A 22,106-nucleotide genomic window follows, 5' to 3' on the forward strand; every position below is an offset into this window, starting at 1 on the left:
AAAGTAAACAAATTTTGACATTTGCCAGCAGATATCCAAACAGCAGTAAAATGACCGACAAGGGGTGTAACATGTACCTTTATACATCCATACTAACGATTTCCATTTATGGGTGGAGAGCAACAAATCCATCACACCTTCCCGCCAAAATATGAATAATTGGGGTGAAAGTTCAAAGGCCAAGCTGTCATCCGGGAATGTGACCTTAGGGAGTACCGGAAGCCAACAAAGATGGAGTGACAGTAGATTCGCAGACGTCTTCCTTTTGTTTTAAACTTCATCAAACACTTCTAGAAACTCCCATTTCTTGCTGTATTTTGGGGAGACGACTCCGTAAAGGTGGCAGGATTCTCGGAGAAGTGGTCCGTTTCTGGGGAGGGCCGCAAGATGCCGTGGCTCACCCTGAAACGCGCGCCCAAGACTTTCGACGTCCGCGTTACCACCATGGACGCCGAGATGGAGTTCAGTCTCGAGGTAAGAACGATTTTTAAAACTCCGCCATACCATCGACAACTTGTAGAGACGCAGTGTGCCGCAGACTTCACGATCTAGCCTGGGTACAGCGACTAGAAGCCTAAAGTGTATCTGCCCCCCTCCCCCTTCTCACAGCGCAGTCTTCCTGATTCTGCGCTTGGCAAAACGTGAAGAATTTGAGCGGAATTTCCGCGTGACCTGTGTGTAGGTGGGGAGGAATTTCGGTACGACATAATCATCGAGGCAAACAACAATGAAAAGCAGAACAATGAAAAGCCTGGTTATTAAGGCGATAAACTTTAAGGCTATATTCATGTGTTAAGATATGCATATGCCATTATTATGTAATTTCGGGGGGTAATTATTTTAAAAGAAAGAGTAAAATTCAAAAACCTACTATATTGCTAGGTATACATGTACCCAAAGTCAAGTTCTCACCCTTGATACTTCAGTATACTTCAGTATAAAGAAGGTCCATCCAAGGAGGTTATAACCTCCTTGGTTATCGTAGTTTACGGCTTGATAGCACCCGGACGTGGATTGAGCCATAACTTGAAGACACTGCCTCTGACATCTAGGTACAACCTGCTCTTGTGTAAGACCCTGAATACTGACGTAAAAAAAACTGTTTTGATTCCTTTATTGTACAACGTCAAAATACTCACAATCCGATTCTATGACATTTCGGCACCAGGGCAGTTTGGCCCCTAGTCCATCAAGACAATTTGGCAGTACAACGCTTAACTCAAAGTCTAACCCGAACCTCAACCCTGACCCTAGTTCTAACTCGACGTCGCACGACCCTTACCCTAAATTTAACACTAACCTCAACCATAACCATAACCCAAGTTCATCTCAGGCCTGGCTACGGGTTGAACTGTCATTGTCAAGGTGCCGAAAAGTCCTGATACTACATTTGCACTCAAGCCGGGTCATGTCACAACAGTCAGACCGGAGTGACTGCACAGTTTTTGCAAGTTACTCATGATCTTCGCTGCAATAACAATTTTTTCGGCAAATTGCAAATGGATGTTTTTCATGCCCAGGGTTATATGCAGTGTTAGGCAGACTTGGAATGCAAAGAATGTTAGTTAGTACCTCAAGCAAGACTTTGCTCATGCACAAATGACCCAAAAAATTCAAAGCATTTTAACATTGTAACCCAATTAGGTTCTATCGGTTGATAGAACCCCCTTGGTGTACCATTATTAAGATACCTTTGGTAGGCAATGAGATATGAAATGATATAGTTTTATAGACGTATACATGTATTAAAATGGGAAAAAATAAGTATAAATTGCATGACCCTAAAATTTTGCACGAAGGTATAACTTCATCCATCCATTCATTCGTTCAGTCATTCATACATGTTTGACTTTGCCATTTTGTTTGTTTTCTTCATTCATACTTGATGTCCATATTTCCTAACGTCAAAATGCCATCACAATCATTTTCTTTTGAAAAGCAAATTACGTGTGACTTTTTTGCGTCTTCCTTTCCAAGCCAGGTTTTCCAAAATTAAGTCATGCCAAAAAGAATTTGTAATTTGATTATTTGATAGGAATACACAAAAGCTTCCTTATCAACAACATGTGATCAGTTCTGTCCCCAGAGGATTGGATGTAGCACAAACGTCATTAGTTTTACATCGATTGATTGATAACCAACTGATGGTTTGTGTCATAATGTCATTATGTATGCATTATCTGTGTTGTACGACTTTGTAGTGGTCTTAAAAGATTACTTGTAATCCTGTCATTCTATCATTTATAATGACACCATCTTTCTTTAATTTTCGACCACATACATATTTAATATTTTCTGTTTTGTCCAATCCTTGAAAGAAGATGAGGAAGCCTATAGTAGTTTTGTGTGTGACAGAAATAGGTCTATATGTCCCTTGAGACTTACATATGTAATCTACCTAACCTTATACTGAGACATGCAAGGGACTAGCAGTCAGACATGACCAATACCAGTAGAATTTAGAGTGCCCCCAGGTGAATGCATGGCTCCAAATGGCTGCCCTCTGCTAATCATGAGACTTAGACAGCATGTACATTTGCATCTGCCAGAAATGAATCTAGGAAATCTAGAAACTGGTAATCTACATGTACTGTGTTGTGCCACGACTGTCTTCCAGTTTTAATTCTTTAATGGTGAATACCATTAAAAATCTTGGCAAATTGTCAGTTGGCAATTGTTCTATCATTTGAGGACAAAAGTATGTACAGTACAGTTGCTGATGTTTGTATACAAGTGTGAAAGGACTTGGTTCCATCTATTTATTTGTCATCAAATGTCTCGAGGGCTGATCAGTCAAAGGCATGGTTTATCAGACTATAATCTCCTACAGTGCGGGCTGGAGCTTACCGGCTGACTGCAGCTTCTCTGGCTAGTATATACGATTTTCGGTGCACCGTGTAGATCTGCTTGGAGATTAATCAGACTACACAAATGGCCGTGTGGCTAGGCTAGCAGACACGAGGTCACCGTCACGGGTTTGATTCCTAGCCCCTGCGGCATCAGAAAGGCTATGGGACCCTTACTTTTACTTTACTTTTTTTAGTGACTACCAGGTAAAAAAAGTAAAGCAAAGGTAAAGGTCCCATAGCCTTCTGATGCTGTAGGGGCCAGGAATCGAACCCCTGATCTTTTGTCAGCTAGCCTAGCCACTCGGCGATTCGATGCCACGGTACCTTCTGAGTAACAGTAACTAATTAATAACCTTTCCTCCATGTGTATGTGCCAGTGGAAGTCCACTGGTCGGCACCTGTTTGATCTGGTGTGTCGTACCATCGGCCTGAGGGAGACCTGGTACTTCGGACTGCAGTACATCGACAAGAAGGGGTACACGGCCTGGCTCAAGTTTGACAGAAAGGTCAGGGTTCAGCAGAAGTCGTGTTGACAAAAATATTTCCCAATTTTTGATACCTGATCTCTGTTGGTATCAAGGCTGAAAGCATAATTATATAAGAGAAGATGAGAAGGCATGTAACAGAAAACTGAGTTTTTGTTTCCTTTTCCTTAGCTTTGTAGTGTTTGGTATTAGATACACAATACTGTTTTACAGCTGTTGTGAGTGTGACTGTCTAAAAGCCAGATTTCTCCCTTGCTTCGAACCTGTAGAATGATGTTCTTTGTACTCGAAGAAGGATACATGTTAACATTGCATGAATTACAGCTGTGTGAGGGATGGAATGAGGATGGGACTAGGTGAGGTGAGGTTTATGTGTACTACACATGTGTACTGTATGTGTACTGTAGTATATATATATACTAGAACCCACTTACCGGACCGTGTTATATGTCTACACATGTAATGTATCATGCAGCCATGAGAATTGTCATACTCAAATATCTGAAAGAGATATACCTACGGGAAAACGCTTGTACACTATAAGAGTCTACACAAACACTTCTGCCATTTCCCCCATGAACGTGCTAGGTACGAGACCAGGACCTGCCCCATGAAGAACCTGTTAACTTCCTGTTCATGGCCAAGTTCTACCCTGAAGCTGTGGAGGAGGAACTGATCCAGGAGATCACTCAACATCTCTTCTTCCTACAGGTATGAATTATAATGGAATGTTCACACTGCCCCATCTTGTAGTGTAGAGAAATCTAAAACCCTGATCATGCCAGGATTCATGAATCGGCATTCACTTCTTCAGTTGTGGATTATGTTTGGATGAGAAATAATCCAGTACCACTGAAATAGACTGCAATACATATTTAGATGATTTGATTTTACATACAGTTTTAATTGATATTTCCTATGTAGGTGAAACAGTGTATCCTGAACATGGATATCTACTGCCCCCCTGAGGCGTCAGTCCTGCTAGCGTCGTACGCCGTTCAGGCCAAGTACGGGGACTACGACCGGTCAGTCTACCAGCCGGGATTCCTGTGTAACGACGACCTACTGCCACAAAGGGTATGCCATGTTTTATATCTGAACAGAGTTTAGTGGATTGTCACTGGCAACACGTGTGCACTTCTAAGCATCTTGTAGTATCATTACGTGCATGTAAACCTGTGGACATAAGCTTTGTGAAAAAAATGTATAAGTTCACTTTTGTTCAAAGAACAGCATTCTTGCTGTCAGCAAAGGATTTAGGCAATGCAAACGTGTTGCTGCAGCTTTTCGATTGTTAGCAACAGATCTGTATCTATATTTGTATAGCTGGTACTAGTGACCTTCGGCATAATAGACCAGCTTTGCAGGCACGCAGTGTGGCAGCAGCAGCTGAAAATATCTAAGAAAAGCTGTAAAAATTCAAGCTAGAGCATGAGCAGTGTCCTACTACTAGTGGATGTCTTTGTGGAAGCAAAACAAATATGTACAAACAATATCTACAGATTTTATTCGCTGTAAGCATCTTCTTCATTTGATCATTGACCTTTTTGACCTCTCCCCCTGTCCAGGTGCTTGACCAGTACAAGATGACCCCTCAGATGTGGGAGGAGAGGATAGTGGGTCTGTATGCTGACCACAGAGGCATGACCAGGTGAGGAGCAAACTTACAATACAAGAAGGCTCTTTACATTTCTCATACAGCTATTGTTAGAATCTGTTCAATCAGGTGTTGAAGTACTGGAAAATTGTCCCCCAAATCCTCCTCTTCAATGTAAAGTGATGTGCTGGGTTGTGTTGTGTTGTGTTGTGTTGTGAAATATAAGATGATAGCTTGATATCAACATAAAAAATCTCTATGTCTAATGCTAATTTTCAGAAGAGACCACAACTACATTGTGGGTTGTAGCTACAACCACTCTTGTTTTTTACCTGCACATATTTGTATACCTGTATGTCAAAGCTTAGATGCACAACCTAAGTCCCTACATTTTGTATATTTCATCTTAATTGGTTCATTTCCTAAGATGATTAGGGTTCTTGTTAGGGAGCCATGACATGTACATGTACCTGTAAGCTTCATGTCATCTGTTACTGTAGGGATGAAGCAGAAATGGAGTACCTGAAGATTGCTCAGGACCTGGAGATGTACGGGGTCAACTACTTCCACATCAAGGTCTGGAGAAACTTACGGCTCCCCCGTACTGTCTGCCTATTAGCTCTTAACCTTCTCCCTGCTGCCTAACTCTATAACCAATAGGGAATTGGGTGCCAAACAGATACTTTAGTGTGCTAAAGGTTAACATTTCATAAGGTTTTGACTGACTAATGAGAGGAGATATCTCATCATCATGTTTGATGCATAATTTAGTATTAAAACATGCAAGGCATGTATGTAAAGGAGAGGGCTGTTGCACATCCTTATTCTATTAGTAATTAGGATGTTTTATTCTATACCTCTATTTTGTACTATGTTGAATAGTTGCTGCCATACATAGTACTGTGTATATACAATTGTCATGCAATAAAGTTCTTCATGTATTGTGTTTACAGAACAAGAAGGACACAGACCTGTGGCTAGGGGTGGATGCCCTGGGTGTGAACGTGTACGAGTACAACAACAGACTCACACCCAAGATATCCTTCCCCTGGAGTGAGATCAGGAACATATCCTTCCACGATAAAAGGGTGAGACAATTTTACTTAACGTCTACTAACATAATTCCACCAGGGTACATACACGTAATTCTGCCACCCTGAAAAGATACATCCAAACAGATCTCCAACCCAACATCCCCCAGCATAATGCACTCTTGTACATGTTTATCTAAACTGTGCATACTTCGGGGTGCTGCACTAGAGGAGTCTCAAACCCACTGTTTTTTATATTGGCGGAGTTATGTAACCCGGCAGATTGATGTCAATGGGGGTTACATGTACACTTAGTAATGAATTTACCTTTACACAGAGTAGTATGCATTCTCCCAACACTTTAACTCATGTTTGAAGGTTCTCTGATATTCTCCACACTAAAGGGAAGAGAAGTTATGAATGTATGGATTGATTGAAAGGTTGGTTTGTTGGTTGGTTGGTTGGTTCGTTCATTGATTGAAAGGCAGAACATTCTGTAACTATGAGTTGTTGTAAATGCCAGTTACCGTTCGAAGATATTGAAAAGAAATTATACGTTCACTCGAAATGTCCGAAAGTATCTCCATATCAGTTCTAGAGACTCACTCACTCACTCACTCTCTCCCATAGCTTAGTCAGCCGTCGGGGCAGCAAAGCGTTCAGTAGAGGTTCTCCACTGCTGGCGGTCTTCCGCCAGTCTGGTCATATGGTTGGCTGAATGACCGCTCCACTCCTTTAGGTCTGTGATCCACGACCGACGGGGACGTCCCCGCGGCCGCGCACCCTCCGCTTTTCCCTGAAGAATTGTGTGTGAAAGTGTGCCTTTTGCCCTAGACACATGCCCAAACCACTGCAGTTTTTTCTTCTTAACTAGGGACAAGAAACTGTCAAGTGGGCCTTGCAGAGTGTGGATGCGTTTCTTGACTTCTTTGTTTGTGGTGTGTGATGTCCAGTGGACTCGTAGCAGTCTGCGATAACAGTTCATTTCAAACGCGTTGATTCTCTTCACTATTTCTGCATTTAGTGTCCACGACTCAGCGCCATACAGGAATATCGATAACACAAGGCAACGTAGTAGACGGATCTTTGTTGACATGGAGATGTTATGACTGGACCAAATGTGTTTAAGTTTTGACAGTGCAAGGGTTGACTTAGCAATCCTGACTTTCACCTCTTTGGCTGAACCACGACTACAGTGTCTTTATTTATTGTTTACCTGGATGTCTAACCTTCATAAACATATCAACTCACTTTAATATATAGAAGTTTATTGCAAATTCATGCCCGTAGGCTAATTGCAAATACATGGTAAAAACATAGGGAAAAACATACATGCGTCAGTAAATTGTGTCTAACTTTGTTGTAACAATAGGCTACTGGTACTAGATACAATTGTTGGCTATATCTAAACTAGCTGGGTTTGACTTCTTTTTTGGAGGCAGTGGAAGACGAACAGTCCCACTTTTTCTAGTATTTGTGGGTTCTGTGATTTCAAGAGAAAGGTAGCTTTTTGTTCATCCGTGAATGTGTAGAAGTAGGGGTATGTCGTCGTAACTTGTTTAAATAATTAGGTTCTTTCGTCACTGTTAAATAGACACTTGGAAATAAAATTCACTCTCTTTACTTTACTTCATTCCAGTTTGTTATCAAGCCAGTAGACAAGAAGGCGCCAGACTTTGTGTTTTTTGCGCCCAAACTGCGAGTGAACAAGTTAGTCCTGGAGCTGTGTGTGGGGAACCATGAGCTCTTCATGAGGAGAAGGAAACTGGACTCCATGGAGGTACAACAGATGAAGGCTCAGGCCAAGGAGGAAAAAGCCAGAAAACAGGTCTGTAACATATGCATAATTTAATGCCCCAGCCACCTCCGTCAACACGTAGAAATGCAAAATAAAGACACAAAAATGCAAATATTTGACAGACATGCAGCCGCTCTCTCATTTGTCAAAAGCCAGAAAACAGGTCTGTTACCTATCCATGGTATAATGTACCAATCCCATAGCCCCACCCACATCCGCCAAAATGTTGAAATGCAAAATAAAGACACAAAAATGCAAATATTTGACAGACATGCAGCCGCTCTCTCATTTGTCAAAAGCCAGAAAACAGGTCTGTTACCTATCCATGGTATAATGTACCAATCCCATAGCCCCACCCACATCCGCCAAAATGTTGAAATGCAAAATAAAGACACAAAAATGCAAATATTTGACAGACATGCAGCCGCTCTCTCATTTGTCAAAAGCCAGAAAACAGGTCTGTGACATATCCATAATATACAGTACTCCCCATCCACCTCCATCAAAACATAGAAATGGAAAATAAAACGCAAAAATGCAACTGTTTGACGGACTTGCAGCCACTCTCTTATTGGTCGAACTGATGATTGCCATTCTGTCATTGGTTGAACTGCTAATTGTGATGGACAGTCATCGGTCTTTTCATCTCTTGACAATGATACAAGTCCTTGGTTTGTTGTTATCATTATGACTAGTACTTGTAAGTTGTCAAACAAGTACTAGTTTTGAAGATTTGAAACGCTTATGAAGGACAATCTTTTCTTGCTCTGTTTTGCAGATTGAAAGAGCGAGATTACTCCGTGAAAAGCAGCTCAGAGAGGAGGCAGTTAGGGAAAAAGAAGAACTCGAGAGAAAATTAGCACTATTTCAGGATGAAGCTAGGATGGCCAACGATGCATTAGTAAGTACTTCCTACAGCAGAATTACATAGTTTTAGAAGATGGCATGACTAACACAGAAGGTGAACATATTTTTATGAATAATGCACAATAGTCATCTTAACAAAGAAGACAGATTCTTCAGTAACATCAAACATACATGATCATTGTATATTCTTACTTATTACCCTGCTAAAGGCTTGGAATAAGTCATTTACAAATTACTCTTGAATATTTAACTGTATGATTAAACCCTTACTGTTGAATACTCAAAGCATTTATTGTCAATATATGGAGAAAATCCAAAGATTAGGACTTATATTAGGATCAAATTTAATCTAGATCTTGTGAGAAGCAATGATTAGATAAAGACAGTGAAAGTTTTTTGATTGTTCCTAAGATATTTCTCCAGCCCAACTAGAATATCTTCTTTAATGTACATGTACATGTACTTGCAATTGAAAACTAGAGTTAAGTATTTGTGCTACATATACTTCAGGTTTGCTATGTTAGTTTAGCGATTACGGAAACTTTTTATGAATATGTATTGATATTGAATTTCCTTTTTATTTGAGTTGAATGTGTGATAGTTGTGTGCCGATTTGTTAAAAATAGAGAGAACGCTAGCGACCCCAAAAAACACCCCTCCCACTGAAACGGTATGGCTACCCTGCGACGTCACAAAATCAAGATGGTGGCCACCACACATGCCAACGGATCCAACAAAGGTTTTGCTACGCAAACCTGTAACAAGTAAGACGAAGAAAGGTCACACAGTGGAATGTGTTTGTAATGCACATTGTCTCCACCCCTGTAGTTAAGATCAGAAGAGACAGCAGACCTGCTGGCGGAGAAAGCTAAGATAGCAGAGGAGGAGGCCATGCTGCTGGCACAGAAGGCCTCCGAGGCAGAACAGGAGATGAACAGGCTACAAGTGTCTGCTCTGAGGGTAGGTCCATACTTGTGTTACTCCATTTACTTTGTGAATTAGATCCAGTGATTGACACTATAAGAGCAGCCAAAGAAACATACATGTGGCTGGTTGTATATACCACAAAGTGACAGACAACTTATAGTCATACCAAAACATGTCAAAAAGGTTAGAATTTGAGAATTAGAACCAAATTCCACAAAATAGCCTAAGATGTAGATTGATATAGTTTTTACTGTTAGTTGTTGACTTTTTTTCCGACATAAGAAATATACCACAAAAAGGAGTGCAGCAGTTTACCAAAATACATGATTTTAAACATCATACTCTAGATCAACATTGCTTGTATAATTACACTTGCTAATCTGGTCAGTGGTAAAGAGTCAACAAAGAAAAACTGTTATAATTTGGGAAAAAATAAGAACCCAGAATTAGGCACGGCACAAATATGGTAATGTTGTATCTTCTCAAAATGATTTTTCTACCTTAGAATGTTTTCTTACTGCCTGTTTTTCACCCACAGAGTGAAGAAGAAAAAGTAGTTTTAGAACACAGGGTGCGGGAGACAGAACTCATCGCCTTGAGAATAGCTGAAGACTCGGAGAGGCGAGCCAAGGAGGCCGAGGAGCTGAAGGAACAGCTGATCAAGGCCAAGGAGAACGAGAAATTCGCCAAAGACAAGCTGATAGAGCTCACTAGGAACCCTCTCAATGTGAGTACACATTTTGGCGACACCACAGGGGCGGACCCAATCAGTAACTTTTGATCATGTCCCAGAAGTCACAGTCATAGCTTTACCAAGTACATGAAGGATTCCCTGTCATTATGGAAACCAGTTATCGCACCTCCAACACCATTGTAACAGACAGTTGAAAGTTTTGGCGACACCACAGGGGCAAAGCCAATCAGTAACTTTTGATCATGCCCCAGAAATCATTGTCACAGCTTTCGCAAGAACATGAATTAATAATGAGTGTCAAAGTTTGTATATTGTCCCAGATGTTTCTGACTAAATGTAATGGCACCTTCTTGACTTTGCGCAAACACAATGTGCACACACCTCCCAGCAAAATGTACAGGAGTCTCTCATGACCATGTTCCCAATGATGATTGGTGTGTAGAATAACCATGCTTCTGTTACACTTGACCTTGTGTTTACCCCATTCCACAGTTTTGTCACGACTGTTGTGTAGAGTTGGGCAGGCTATCCATTCCATCCATTCATTCCTGTTGCCTTGTTTCTATGTTTTTGTTCTGTTCTTATGAATAAATGTGTTCCCTTCCCCCCTTCCCTTTACTCAGGACACTTTGGGCTCGGAGACAAAAACTGAACCAAAAAAGGAGACTCAATATGGTTATCCACAGGTGCAGTATGTGCTAAGGCTTGGCTTGGTGTTTGGTGGGGGCAAGGTCCAAAATGTGTGCTTTCTGCACTGTGTATTTCTATTGTGGCGTCAGTGTGGCGCAACAGTTAGAGCGTTGGACTCGGAAGCAATAGGTCCCGGGTTCGATACTCACCATGCCCCGACGTAGTGCCCTTGGGAAAGGCTCTTTACACGACCTGCCCTGACGGTGGAGTGACACCCACCGAGCCACTTTGGCTAATCTGTCTAAAAGTGTGTCAAAAACATGCTACGCATATGGTGCGCCGATGTGCCAACATCTAGAACATATCTCACCAAGAACCGATTTTTTTTTAATTTCAAATTTCATGTTTCTTGCTAGTACATGATTTATATCATTATCATAGTCTGAAAACCTGACTGCACCTTTCCAAAGAAATTTAAAAATTATTCACTTCAAAGAGTGTATTTTGAGTGTGTGGTGCCCGTAGACATATTGCTCAACTACAAGTAGGTTTCCTTGACTTTTCCTCTTGTGTGTCCATGCATTGTGTGCTCCATTTCATCCACACAATGCATTTTCCGCAATGCTGAGGTCCTGAATTTTAATGAAGATGATAATATACTTACTTAGACTTAAGATGATAAAATATGAGAAAAAATATTCATTCATAACACCAGTCATTACGTATAAACACCAAGGAACTTTTATATATTCCCCAGTGGTGTCTTTACAACATTTGTACGTGACAGATTGGATATTCAAGTTTTCTTTTACACAGTCAGTAAGGTCTCTCATCTGCTGACGTTTCAATGTCTATCAGACACCTTCCTCAGAGCTTCTGACCGGAGTACTACTTCTCACCTCTATAAGTAGCCAAAGTAGGTGGCGCTTTTGCAGTGAGTAGCAGTACTCCAGTCAGAAGCTCTCAGGATGGCGTCTGATAGACTTCGAAACGTATACTAAGCAAGTGAGAGACAGTACTGGTTGTATAAAAGAAAACTCTAATATCCTAATGCTCTACCAAACTGATGAAATTATTTTTGGAAATATGTGACAGATTGACAGAATGTTGTTTTATCAGTAACGTTAATCCTAGTCTTTCCCCCCTTTCCTGTCAGTTTAACTACCTGACTGGAGACGCCATAACAAACGAACACCTGCGTGAGTTGGACATGAGATTAGAACACGAGTTGTCCTTGTCCATGGACAGCGCCGACAACTCCATGGAGCTGCTTAGTGACAACGACGTGGAACAGTTGTCCAGGGAAATAGAAAAAGAAAGGTGATCATGTCATTTTCTTGTTTTATATTTTAAGTTTGACCCAGGGCTGTCTCCAGTTCCCATCCATCTGTCCCAGGGCGGAAATTTGCTTCTAAATTTAGACAAAAATATCACCTGATATGTCCAAAAGTCTGAACTTCATGAAATGACCCTGATTAAAATGTATTTTTGAAAGCTTGAAATGACAGATTTAACAACAATAATCAAGTTGAACATAAATACATAATGGGCTTCAAAATAATGAGTGAGATTGAAAAGATTTAAAGCTGGAGACATCCCTGGTTCGACTATAATCTTTTTGAAAGATATTACGTTGTCTTGCTTTACCTGAAACTATGATTTGCCTAAAACTATTCATCAAACATGCTGAATGTGTATGATATATTGTTTGAAAAATTGTAGTGTAAAAGAAGATGCATTTCTGATTCTTAGTTTAGTCTGAATACATTTTCCTCAATCAAATTATTTTGATGTTTGGTTGATTTTTAGACCACGCTGATAGTTGTAAGATTGACAATTTCTGTAGAGGAATTTTTGTCACAACTTTCGTATGTAAACTGTTCGACATTTTAAGTAACACAGTAACTGAATGTAGGAAAATTATGGTAGTAATGTTTTTCTTAACCTTTAGCACACTGAAGTAGCTGTTTGGCACCCAATTCCCCATTGCTTACAGAGTTAGGCAGCAGGGAGAAGGTTAAGGCTTAAATCTGAATTCCTTTTTTAGGATGGAGTACATGGAAAAAAGTAAGCATCTTCAAGTGCAGTTGAGCGAGTTAAAGAAAGAGATTGAAGTCTTGAAGGATGAGGACAAGGAGACTCAGTACGACAAGTTACACAACATCAACGTAGAGATGGGAGAGACGAAATACTCCACACTGAAAAGAGTGAGTACAACACACATCACACGTCATGCAGTCTGGAAGGGAGTGATTTGTTTTTCTTACTTTGCTGTTAGTATGGAACAAACATCCCTCTACTTGGAAAGAAAACAGTATTAAATTGAATGATTGTCCATTTGTCAATGTAACATCCTGTATTTGTCAATTTGATTTTGGCCTTTGCCCCAGTTTTTATTTGCCTGCTTTAAATTCTAAGGAGATATGTGTGCTAATGAATTGAAAAAAGTGCACTTTTTTTCAATGACAGCAATGTTACAAGGAAATTCTAAGAAATCTTTTGAGGGCTACATAAAATTCTCTGCCTTAACTTAAACACCACCAGGCTATTAACATCTGATTCAGATTCTTGCAGCAATTACCAGGTTGAGGTTGATTTGTGGTTGCACTTCACTGTTCACTTGCAAGGTGGCAGTGCAAAGGAAATCTAAAATTATTCTTACGTACATATCCATTCCCATGTTGATGTTGCTTTTCCATGTTTTATCACTTGAATTGGGTTTCTTTAACCTTTGTCTTGTGGTTTGTTAATGGTTTGATGGCTAACTGCCTCAGTGTTATTGTTTGATTGATTGATTGATTGATTGATTGATTGATTGATTGATTGATTGATTGATTGATTGATTGATTATATTTATTCATTGTGGAATGCACTAACCAGAAATCATTTCGTACAGATTAATTGCTTTATTAATATGATTTACCGGTGTTGATTTATTCTCCTACTACCATGTCATCTCCTGGGTTTCCATGGACATGTTTGTATGAGTTTTGCCCTGCCTGTTGGTGGCTGTCACATCTAACCGCATGGCTCCACCGCAACCTTCTGTTTCCACAGATTAAGGCTGGAACAGCCAAAGCACGGGTTGCCTTCTTTGAGGAACTATAAGAAAAATTAATGTAAGTTTTAAAGAACTAATTAAAAAGTGGGTGAGTTCTCCTCTTAAATGTGCATACATTAGGAGTTAGAAATGTTTCTTTGCTAATCAAATCAATTCTAAAACTGTACTTAAGTTTCTATGATATCATCACATATACAATGTACATATAGTTGAACCAGATACATGAATTTGTTTAATGTATAAGTTAATGATCGAAAATAATTCACTAAAGTATAGATGTAATGTTCACCAGATACATGTACGAGAAATCCATTCCATGATGTACATGTATATGAAACTTGAAGCAACATACAAAAGAGACATTGCTCAAGAAAAACATTAACAATTATTACTTCTGTATTTAATTTGATATCACAATGGAAACAAAAACAGTATCAATAGTACTAACAAACAATAGTACATTGAAATCTTACAATTATTAACTTTGTAACCAAGCCTTTTTTCCTTTTCAGATAAGAAAGGGGACCACCAGATCTCGGGTGACCTTCTTCGAAGAATTGTAGAGAGATTTACAAGTTTTACAAGAAGAAATCTACCCAGCATCGCATGGAATACAAAAACGCTCTACCCAGCCAACAGCAGACGTTTTAAGTGGACAACATGCCACATGTGCAGTGCTGCATCAGAAACTTACTGAAGTTCTCCTCTTTTAAAAAACAACATGCCAACAATTTAACATTTTGTATACTAGAATTTGTGGTAGGTTTTTTTAAAGAGTTCATGATTTAGGGGGGAAAGAGGTGTCAGTTGAATCTGACCTTTTACATAGTTACCTAATAGTTAGATCTCTGAAAGCCATTGTTTTGTGCCAAATGTTCTCAAACTTACACGGATGGAACCACGCAGCCATAAAAGCTATACCTTGTGTGCCTGGCTTTTCACTTGAATGCAACTCGATTTTAGTACTCTTTTAGGTTTGTTTGTTCTGGAAAAATATCCCTAAGTTAAGGATTTGACGTCATTTAAAGTTCTAACTACCTTTTGTGCCAAAACATGAAATACCCACCTACTGAAACATACATGGAACAACCAAGGACATTATACATGTATATGTCCTTGAAACTACTGATCTTTATATGTGTGCTATTTATTACTTGGTGCTTATTCTTTGTACAATGTGTTCTCTGAAAATCTGGTCCTTGAATATCATTATATTACTATATCAAACAGTTGTGTCTGTAGTGTAGATAGAATATGGTAGAAAAGGTAATCTCTTGGGTTGGAACTCTTACTTAATTTACACTTATTGATGCAGGCTGTTCAAATATAAGTACTATACATGTACAAGTAATAGTATATATGATGATACATAGTATTGTTAGTTTGTCAGTATATTTGTTCAATGACAATGAATGCTATGTTGTCATTACCATAAACAGTTTACAGAATCCATCAATCTTTATTCAAGTTCAAAACTAATGTAATTTTCACATCAGTAGTGCCTTAGACAGTTTGCTGCAGCTCCATAGAGGATGCTGTCCTTAACCATTGGCAATCTAGGGGTGCCCTTGGGTACCAAATTTCTATGGTTTCCTCAGAAGTTAAGACAGAAAAGGTTACATTTTGGAACATAGAGAAATATAGTCGGGAACACTACTGTTGTTAAGATATGAGCACTTCGAATATGAGATTGATAGAAAGGAGATAGAAATAGTGTCTGTTTTTATCTATCATTTGTGTGAATATCCACAGTTCAGGGTTAAGTCCCATTGGCCTTCCTGTAGATTTTTACTGTGGAAAGAATGGACATATGTTTTAGTATGTCAATACTAGTTTCAAGGGCTCGTCTATGGTAGCAATGTGTCAGAAAAATAATGTATGAAGGCATGGGACTTTGTATTGTTCATTTATTTACACGCTGATATGACTTCAAACATATAGTCGTATAGTTATCACAACAAGCCAAGAATACAACATAAAATTGTACATGTGATGAGTGACTGTATTTAGCTTGTGTTAAACTTGGCTGTCTCTCTAGCTGCTATATTAGCATCTGTAATTTAGGATATCATATCACAGAGTTTAGAAACGCATGTTGATAGAAACTAGATTTTATACCTTGTGAATATACATGTAGATACAAAGAAATTAAGGACAATACATGGTAGTTGGTTAAGACCTTGTACAAGTCATGTGAAATCGGAAGCTACAAAGTATGGAATTTGAGAGGATGCATACAAGGACATTTAGATGACATTGCTATAAATTTATATGTATTTACGAAATGTCTCTCTTCATATACATGTAAAACTTTGTGTATACTTTAGCCTTCCCCTGCTGAGCTTTCCTTTGGTAACAAATTTATGTAGGTTATTGGGTTAGGCAGCAGGAAGAAGGTTAAATCAATCCAGTTACACAAAAGCCAGATTATTAGGTGCTGAGACTGTTATGAACATGTGTCACTTTTTTATACTCGGATGATTTGTATCTTACAAAAATTTTTGAATACTATCAGGTAACTTTTCAGGTGCATGTTATATAATGTGCAGGCAGTAACAATGTAATATTCTATGTATATATTATATAAATGAATATTTGTATTGTTAAGGCATAAGATATTGTTTCTTTCAAATTCGCACATCAAGCATTTTTTTATAGTATTAGATGTAGTGTTACATTATTTTAAGTTTTTTTTTTATTATTATATCTTAATGTATATTTTTGTAGAAATACATGTAGATGGACGTTTTGTTATGTTTTCCGTTTTTACTTTTCCGTTACAGAATCTTCTTGGAAATAAAACTACCAACAAGATTGGTACCAGTTTAAATCGTTTTGCTGGATTTTCCACATTCTTGCAATTTGAAGCATTTGTATTCTTAAAGATAGCCTTAAACAACGGACTTCAGAATCATTTTTACCATGAGCAAGGTTTGTACTCATGGTAAAAAGGTATTAACTAGAGTTCCACAAACACATTATCTTCGCCAAATAATCAAAGCTTAATATGGAAAGTGATTGATATTCACATGCTTTAATATCACCCCCTGCAAATTTGATCATACACCATGCCGTTTGGAAGTTATGAGGGGGGCAGTCTAAATATGGTTAAAAATCATCTGGTGGTACAGGACTAGTATATGTATCTAGTGAGCTGATATAAATTTTATGTTAAAACTGGTCATGAAAAATATGGGTATGTTGATATCATATGGGCCACAAAGGTTTGATATTGCAGTGTCGTAAGTTGAAGGTGATGATGGAATAGAATAAATCTTTATTCCATATCATACACATTTCATAAGACCAAGGACATTATCCTTGATAAGACATAGTAAATGTGCTTTTTCCGCACCTAGCAGTAATGCAGTTTTAGAGCAGTGTACTCTCCAATCAGAGCAGTTGGTCCGGCTGGTTTTTGACCCCGCATATCTAACTAACCTAGCTCAAATGTATAATCTTGCAGTAATAGCACAAGACAAGAACTTAGGAAGGCACAAGAAAAGTTGTTAACTACGCGTCGTCAAGCCAAACTGCATTCCAAGAACGCAACAATGATGTCAAGTTAGTCAATGATGTTCCAGAACAAGTCTTCGTTTTGCTCCCGCAGCAACGTGTCACAAACAAATCACCTGCGGACACGAACGGATCGTTCGTGTGCTTATCCGCTATTTCTTGTTGATTTGTTGACAAATATACGAGTTTTTACTGTCTGAAAATGGCACAGTCTACTTGTCAACCTGAGAAAGTCCGTTATAGAAAGGAACGATTGGCCAGGTACGTTAGCAGCCCTTGTTTTGATTACTCTTGTCGTGTTTAACACGTTATAGCAAGGAGGTGTAACCTCCTTGGTTATAGTGATGGAACTTGAACCTTTATTCATTGCGCATGTATTTGACGGTTACCAATGTTGAAGAAAGCTCTGAAGCATATGTTAGCATTTTTTCGATGGCTATTTCCCTTCAGCACATATATAATGATGGAAACCGTTTCTAAATCAGCAATTGTATTAGACACAGTGTATTGCAGTTTCTGATACTTTTCTGGGAAACTAATCTACTCTAAATAAGACTATATATGCAGTATGAAATGTGATGTTGTTTGCAATTGCTTAGGAAAACAAAATAAAATGATTCCGAAAGCCAAGTATTCACATTACTGTTGTAGGTAGTATAAAGCACATCTTTTGCATGCACACTTATCATCAACAGGTCAACTCACGTGAGCAAACTCGTGAGCAGTTTCGAGGCCCTGACCAGCCAGCCGCGCAATGACTACACTGCAGCCGCAGGCATGACGCCCGTCCAGGCACTGCCTGATGCTGACAAACTCATGATCAGGTACTTACGTTCGCAAAGAAAGTTCTCGGTGCCGTTTGTGGGTTTGTCTGTGCTGTGTTTTTGTTTATGGGCAGCATACTTTGAGAAGTTATGAGTCTATATGTAAGATATTTGGTGTATGGATGGGTTTTCCTAAATGAAATGAAGGTTTGATCATGTTTCGGTTTAAATATGTTATCTGAAAGATTTGAGCATCTCATATCCGCACAAAAAATTCCATCAGAACCTGTCCTGTCGTTAGAATAGAAGCATGTAGGATTGCGTCCACAAGGGCAATGTGTGATTTTGATTGTGATTTGTCCTTTCTAAACACAGACGTTCAGTTCAGAAGATCAAGGACGAGCTGGAAGGAAAGACGACCTCTACTCCGTCAGAAGCTAGTGTGGTTAACGTCAGACCCCAGAAGCCCCCACGGACCAAGCTGCTGCGTGATGCTTCTCCCAAGTCTGCGAGTACCACGGAAACGCAGAAACCCCTCTGCACCCAGCCCCTGGCTGACACAGCTGTCCAGACGGCGGCTGCCGCAAAGCAAGAGAAACCAGCCACCACAGATGCCGAGACGGTGGCTAACGTGAGTCCACAGAAACCACCCCAACCCTACCTTATTGGCGACACTGCTGGTGCGACGACGGATGACGTCAAGCCTGTGGCGGAGCATCTTCTCCGCACCCTCGGTGACGCGCCTGGCGACACGAAGGTTACGGTGAAGACATCCCGTACGCAGTCTGTGGCTGGTAAAAATGCCCGGACGGCCCTTGCCGTGAGGCAAGAGCAGCTACTCCGCACCCTTCTTACGGGTCTGCCGAACGCACCTGCCCAGACGACAATTACCGTGACGCCACGGAAGCCTGTTCGCAGGCACTCTCTGGCTGTGAAGCTAGTGGAGCCAGCCCCCGCCCAGCATCTGACCGACGCAGCCGCGAAGGCCACGGAAAGCACTCCCGTCCTTCAGCCGCCACAGAAGCCATCAAGGTGCAGGGATTATGTCATATATAGGAACAACTTGGGTTCCTTCGGCTTCTCTCTGCTCACAACGATGACTCCCGACATGGAGCGATGCCACGTGGTTTTCCAAGCTGCCGACAGCATTGCGCCTCTACCGGTGGGCCGGCTGGTCGCAGTAAACTTCCAGCCAGTGAAGGACAAGACGGCGGCCGAGCTCCACGACATCTTCAACAGTTCCACTGAGTCAGTGCGACTGAGAATCCAGCAGCTGTCCTTCCCGGTATCTGTGCTGCAGGAAATGGTCGCCGATCAAATCTCACCCGTCACGTACCAAGAGCACATGGACTACCGCAGGCAGCGACAGGCTCACCCTGCCAGGAGGTGGGTGAAGAGGAAGCTGCGAGGAGTCGCCAGGGCACTCTCACGGATCCGTGACGGGATCACATCATGCTGGAGATGAATATAGAAGCGCAGACATTTCTATTTATGAAGTTATGTATGTAGAAAGATTTTATAAAGTATGAATTGTATTATGTTTTGGACAATGACGTCCACATATTCGGTCATGAGGGCTGTCAATATTCTACCATCAAATCTTTCTCAAAAGGGAAAAAAATTGCCCTCATCCAGATGTCACTTTTTATCTATTCAGGACAAGACATTGATGAATATATTGGTACCTGTTGCGTCGAAATTTAACACCCCAAAAATCTTGACTCTGTAGATTGTGTCTTTTATCGAGAATACGACGGCACTTACAGGTCTGTATGATGTGGCATCTTTGGTTGTGATTTTAAACATACTCTATGAAATGTAGTTTTCGCCACTCTGTTACCAACTCACACCGAACTTGATTTTACATTTCATGGCTAAGGGGAAATAAATAAGGTTCGACTATACATTGTCGCTGTTTGTGTGTTTCTAATGAGCCGAAACAAAGACCGTTAGGCGAACGTTCTCAACGACGTATCAGTGTAAGTTTGACCAAGTTGTGATAGATGAAAGAAAGAAAGAATGAATGAATATATACAGTATAAATAGATAATAGGAAAGTAGGGGACTTCACACGACTTGCTTTTACGTTGTGTACCAACGCTGGACATGTGAAAATATGACGCGAATATGTTGAAAATAAGTTGCGATTTCAATTGGAATCGAGATTTTTAAATCAAGAATATATTCAGTATAGGCGCCAAAATTCTGCAATACGTACCTGTAACTAACATGTCAAGAAACTCCAATCAACATTAAGTCGTTGAGATCTAAGACACAAAAAGAGTTAAATATTTATTGATTTATTTGTTTATTCATTTATCTATTGGAAAGACTAACTTACATGCACAGCGTCTTTGCCTCACTGAATCATATAAAGTTTGTTAAAATGCAGTGAATGGGTTGTTAAAAATATCAGACGAATACGATAACCAAATGTGCACAAAAGCTATAGATACAGATTATCTGTAAGGATACAAGAACGTATGTACATTTTGGGTGTACACTGCTGGGTATGTGATTCAAAAGCCACAAAGCCTTGACAAGATACACCTTTCTATACATTATTATCATTCATTATTCAACATTCAATATTAGCGCTGAAGCCAACAGGAGGGACACGTTTTCAGACACACTACCTCCTACATTTCTTCTGGCATTCTTTAAGGAGTTTTAGCTATCTAAATAAACATATATTTTGCTATTTGATTACAATTCGTACGTGGGTCAATACGACATACGAAACGCTATTGGCTGATGAATGTAGGAGGCGCTTCGACGGGCGGCCATGGAGGTTACACAGGCTCCTTCCCGGGTCTAAAAAATGGCCCTCTATGTCAACTCACGTGTCTTGAAAACTATTCAAGGTCCTTCAAAATGAGTGTGAAGACGTCTGGATCAATTTGAGAAAGTTTTCTCTGTCTTTAGGCCAAATGTCTTTTTTTCACATTTTTACGAATTGGAACATTATACCCTATGAGAGCATTATCTGCAGTACCACACCCGGCCGTGTCGAGAAAATTGCCAAAGGAGGCCGTCAAATTGCCAAATTTGGGTGTTTTCGGGAATGGGGAAATTACAGAAGGGTCGTTAAGAGGTTTTGATTTTCCAGGCTTCTTTGACTTTGAACTCGAAACTGTGACCGTTTGAACTCTAGATTGATAATATTCAGGACTTTTCACAAACGACAGAATTGCATATCGGGTCATTTATGATCATCATATATGTATGTTTCCTTTTACTGTTTACCAATGGAGGTTTGTGACTCTACTTTTAGCTGCAAATTTTCCGAGAGGCTACCGACTCCAAATTTCAATCCTATTTTTTGAAAACATAGTACATGTGACTTTTCCGTACCTAGCACTGGTGCAGTTTTAGTGCATTGTACTCTCCAAGCAGAGGAGTGGGTCCGGCTGGTTTTTGACATGTTTTGAGGTGTTTTTGTCAGGCTTTCTATTTTGTCCCATTTTCGTTATGTCACCAACCGTGTGTTGGACAAAAATGCCTAAACTGATGACATAAAAAAACTCTGCTTGGAGAGTAGTGAGTGTCCCATCTGTTTATTTATATGACCTACTTTTCAAGTCCCTCTGTTTATATGACCTGTTTTCGGCGACACTGTCACGTTTGAGAATTATTTGAAAAATAGTGGATTTACAAACTTTCCTTATTCCTTACTAATTTGCATAACTACTCTTTGATAATGTAAAGCACAATCTGACCTCTCTACATACCAAACATCACGACGATCTGTCAACCCCTTCTCAAGTTATTTTTGTCCGAAGGTCAAAACAAAAACACCCACTGCAGTTACAAACAAGCCGCTAGGAGGCCCAAACTTACACAAGTTACTTCCTGTGGCATGACTTATCTATCACACAAAAATCATG

General features: G+C 39.9%; 1 protein-coding gene across 3 annotated transcripts; it reads left to right on the forward strand.

Annotated features, from left to right (window-relative positions):
• The first annotated feature begins 191 nt into the window (after positions 1-191).
• Positions 192-16,769, forward strand: LOC136447856 (merlin-like). Of its 3 annotated transcripts, XM_066446971.1 has the most exons (16): positions 193-474; positions 3,227-3,355; positions 3,923-4,045; positions 4,259-4,411; positions 4,903-4,985; positions 5,432-5,507; positions 5,885-6,019; positions 7,602-7,790; positions 8,539-8,661; positions 9,456-9,587; positions 10,093-10,281; positions 10,872-10,934; positions 12,035-12,198; positions 12,926-13,085; positions 13,936-13,997; positions 14,452-16,769. In XM_066446971.1, exons 1-15 carry the CDS (start codon positions 388-390, stop codon positions 13,984-13,986), a joined length of 1,857 nt encoding a protein of 618 aa, XP_066303068.1. In that variant the 5' UTR covers positions 193-387; the 3' UTR covers positions 13,987-13,997; positions 14,452-16,769. The 3 variants fall into 3 exon arrangements, with proteins under 3 accessions (XP_066303075.1, XP_066303080.1, XP_066303068.1); XM_066446978.1 differs by lacking the exon at positions 13,936-13,997 and having other exon boundaries at positions 192-474; XM_066446983.1 differs by lacking the exon at positions 10,872-10,934 and having other exon boundaries at positions 192-474.
• Positions 16,770-22,106: the final 5,337 nt, after the last annotated feature.

Source organism: Branchiostoma lanceolatum, chromosome 1, assembly GCF_035083965.1.
Source record: "Branchiostoma lanceolatum isolate klBraLanc5 chromosome 1, klBraLanc5.hap2, whole genome shotgun sequence".
In the NCBI taxonomy this organism is placed as follows: domain Eukaryota; kingdom Metazoa; phylum Chordata; class Leptocardii; order Amphioxiformes; family Branchiostomatidae; genus Branchiostoma; species Branchiostoma lanceolatum.

Coding starts and splice junctions, on each gene's coding strand:
- LOC136447856 (XM_066446978.1), top strand. CDS start 388: ATGCCGTGGCTCACCCTGAAACGCGCGCCCAAGACTTTCGACGTCCGC. Junction 6,020..7,601: donor TATCCTTCCACGATAAAAGG/GTGAGACAATTT, acceptor ACTTCATTCCAG/TTTGTTATCAAGCCAGTAGA. Junction 10,282..10,871: donor TCACTAGGAACCCTCTCAAT/GTGAGTACACAT, acceptor CCCTTTACTCAG/GACACTTTGGGCTCGGAGAC.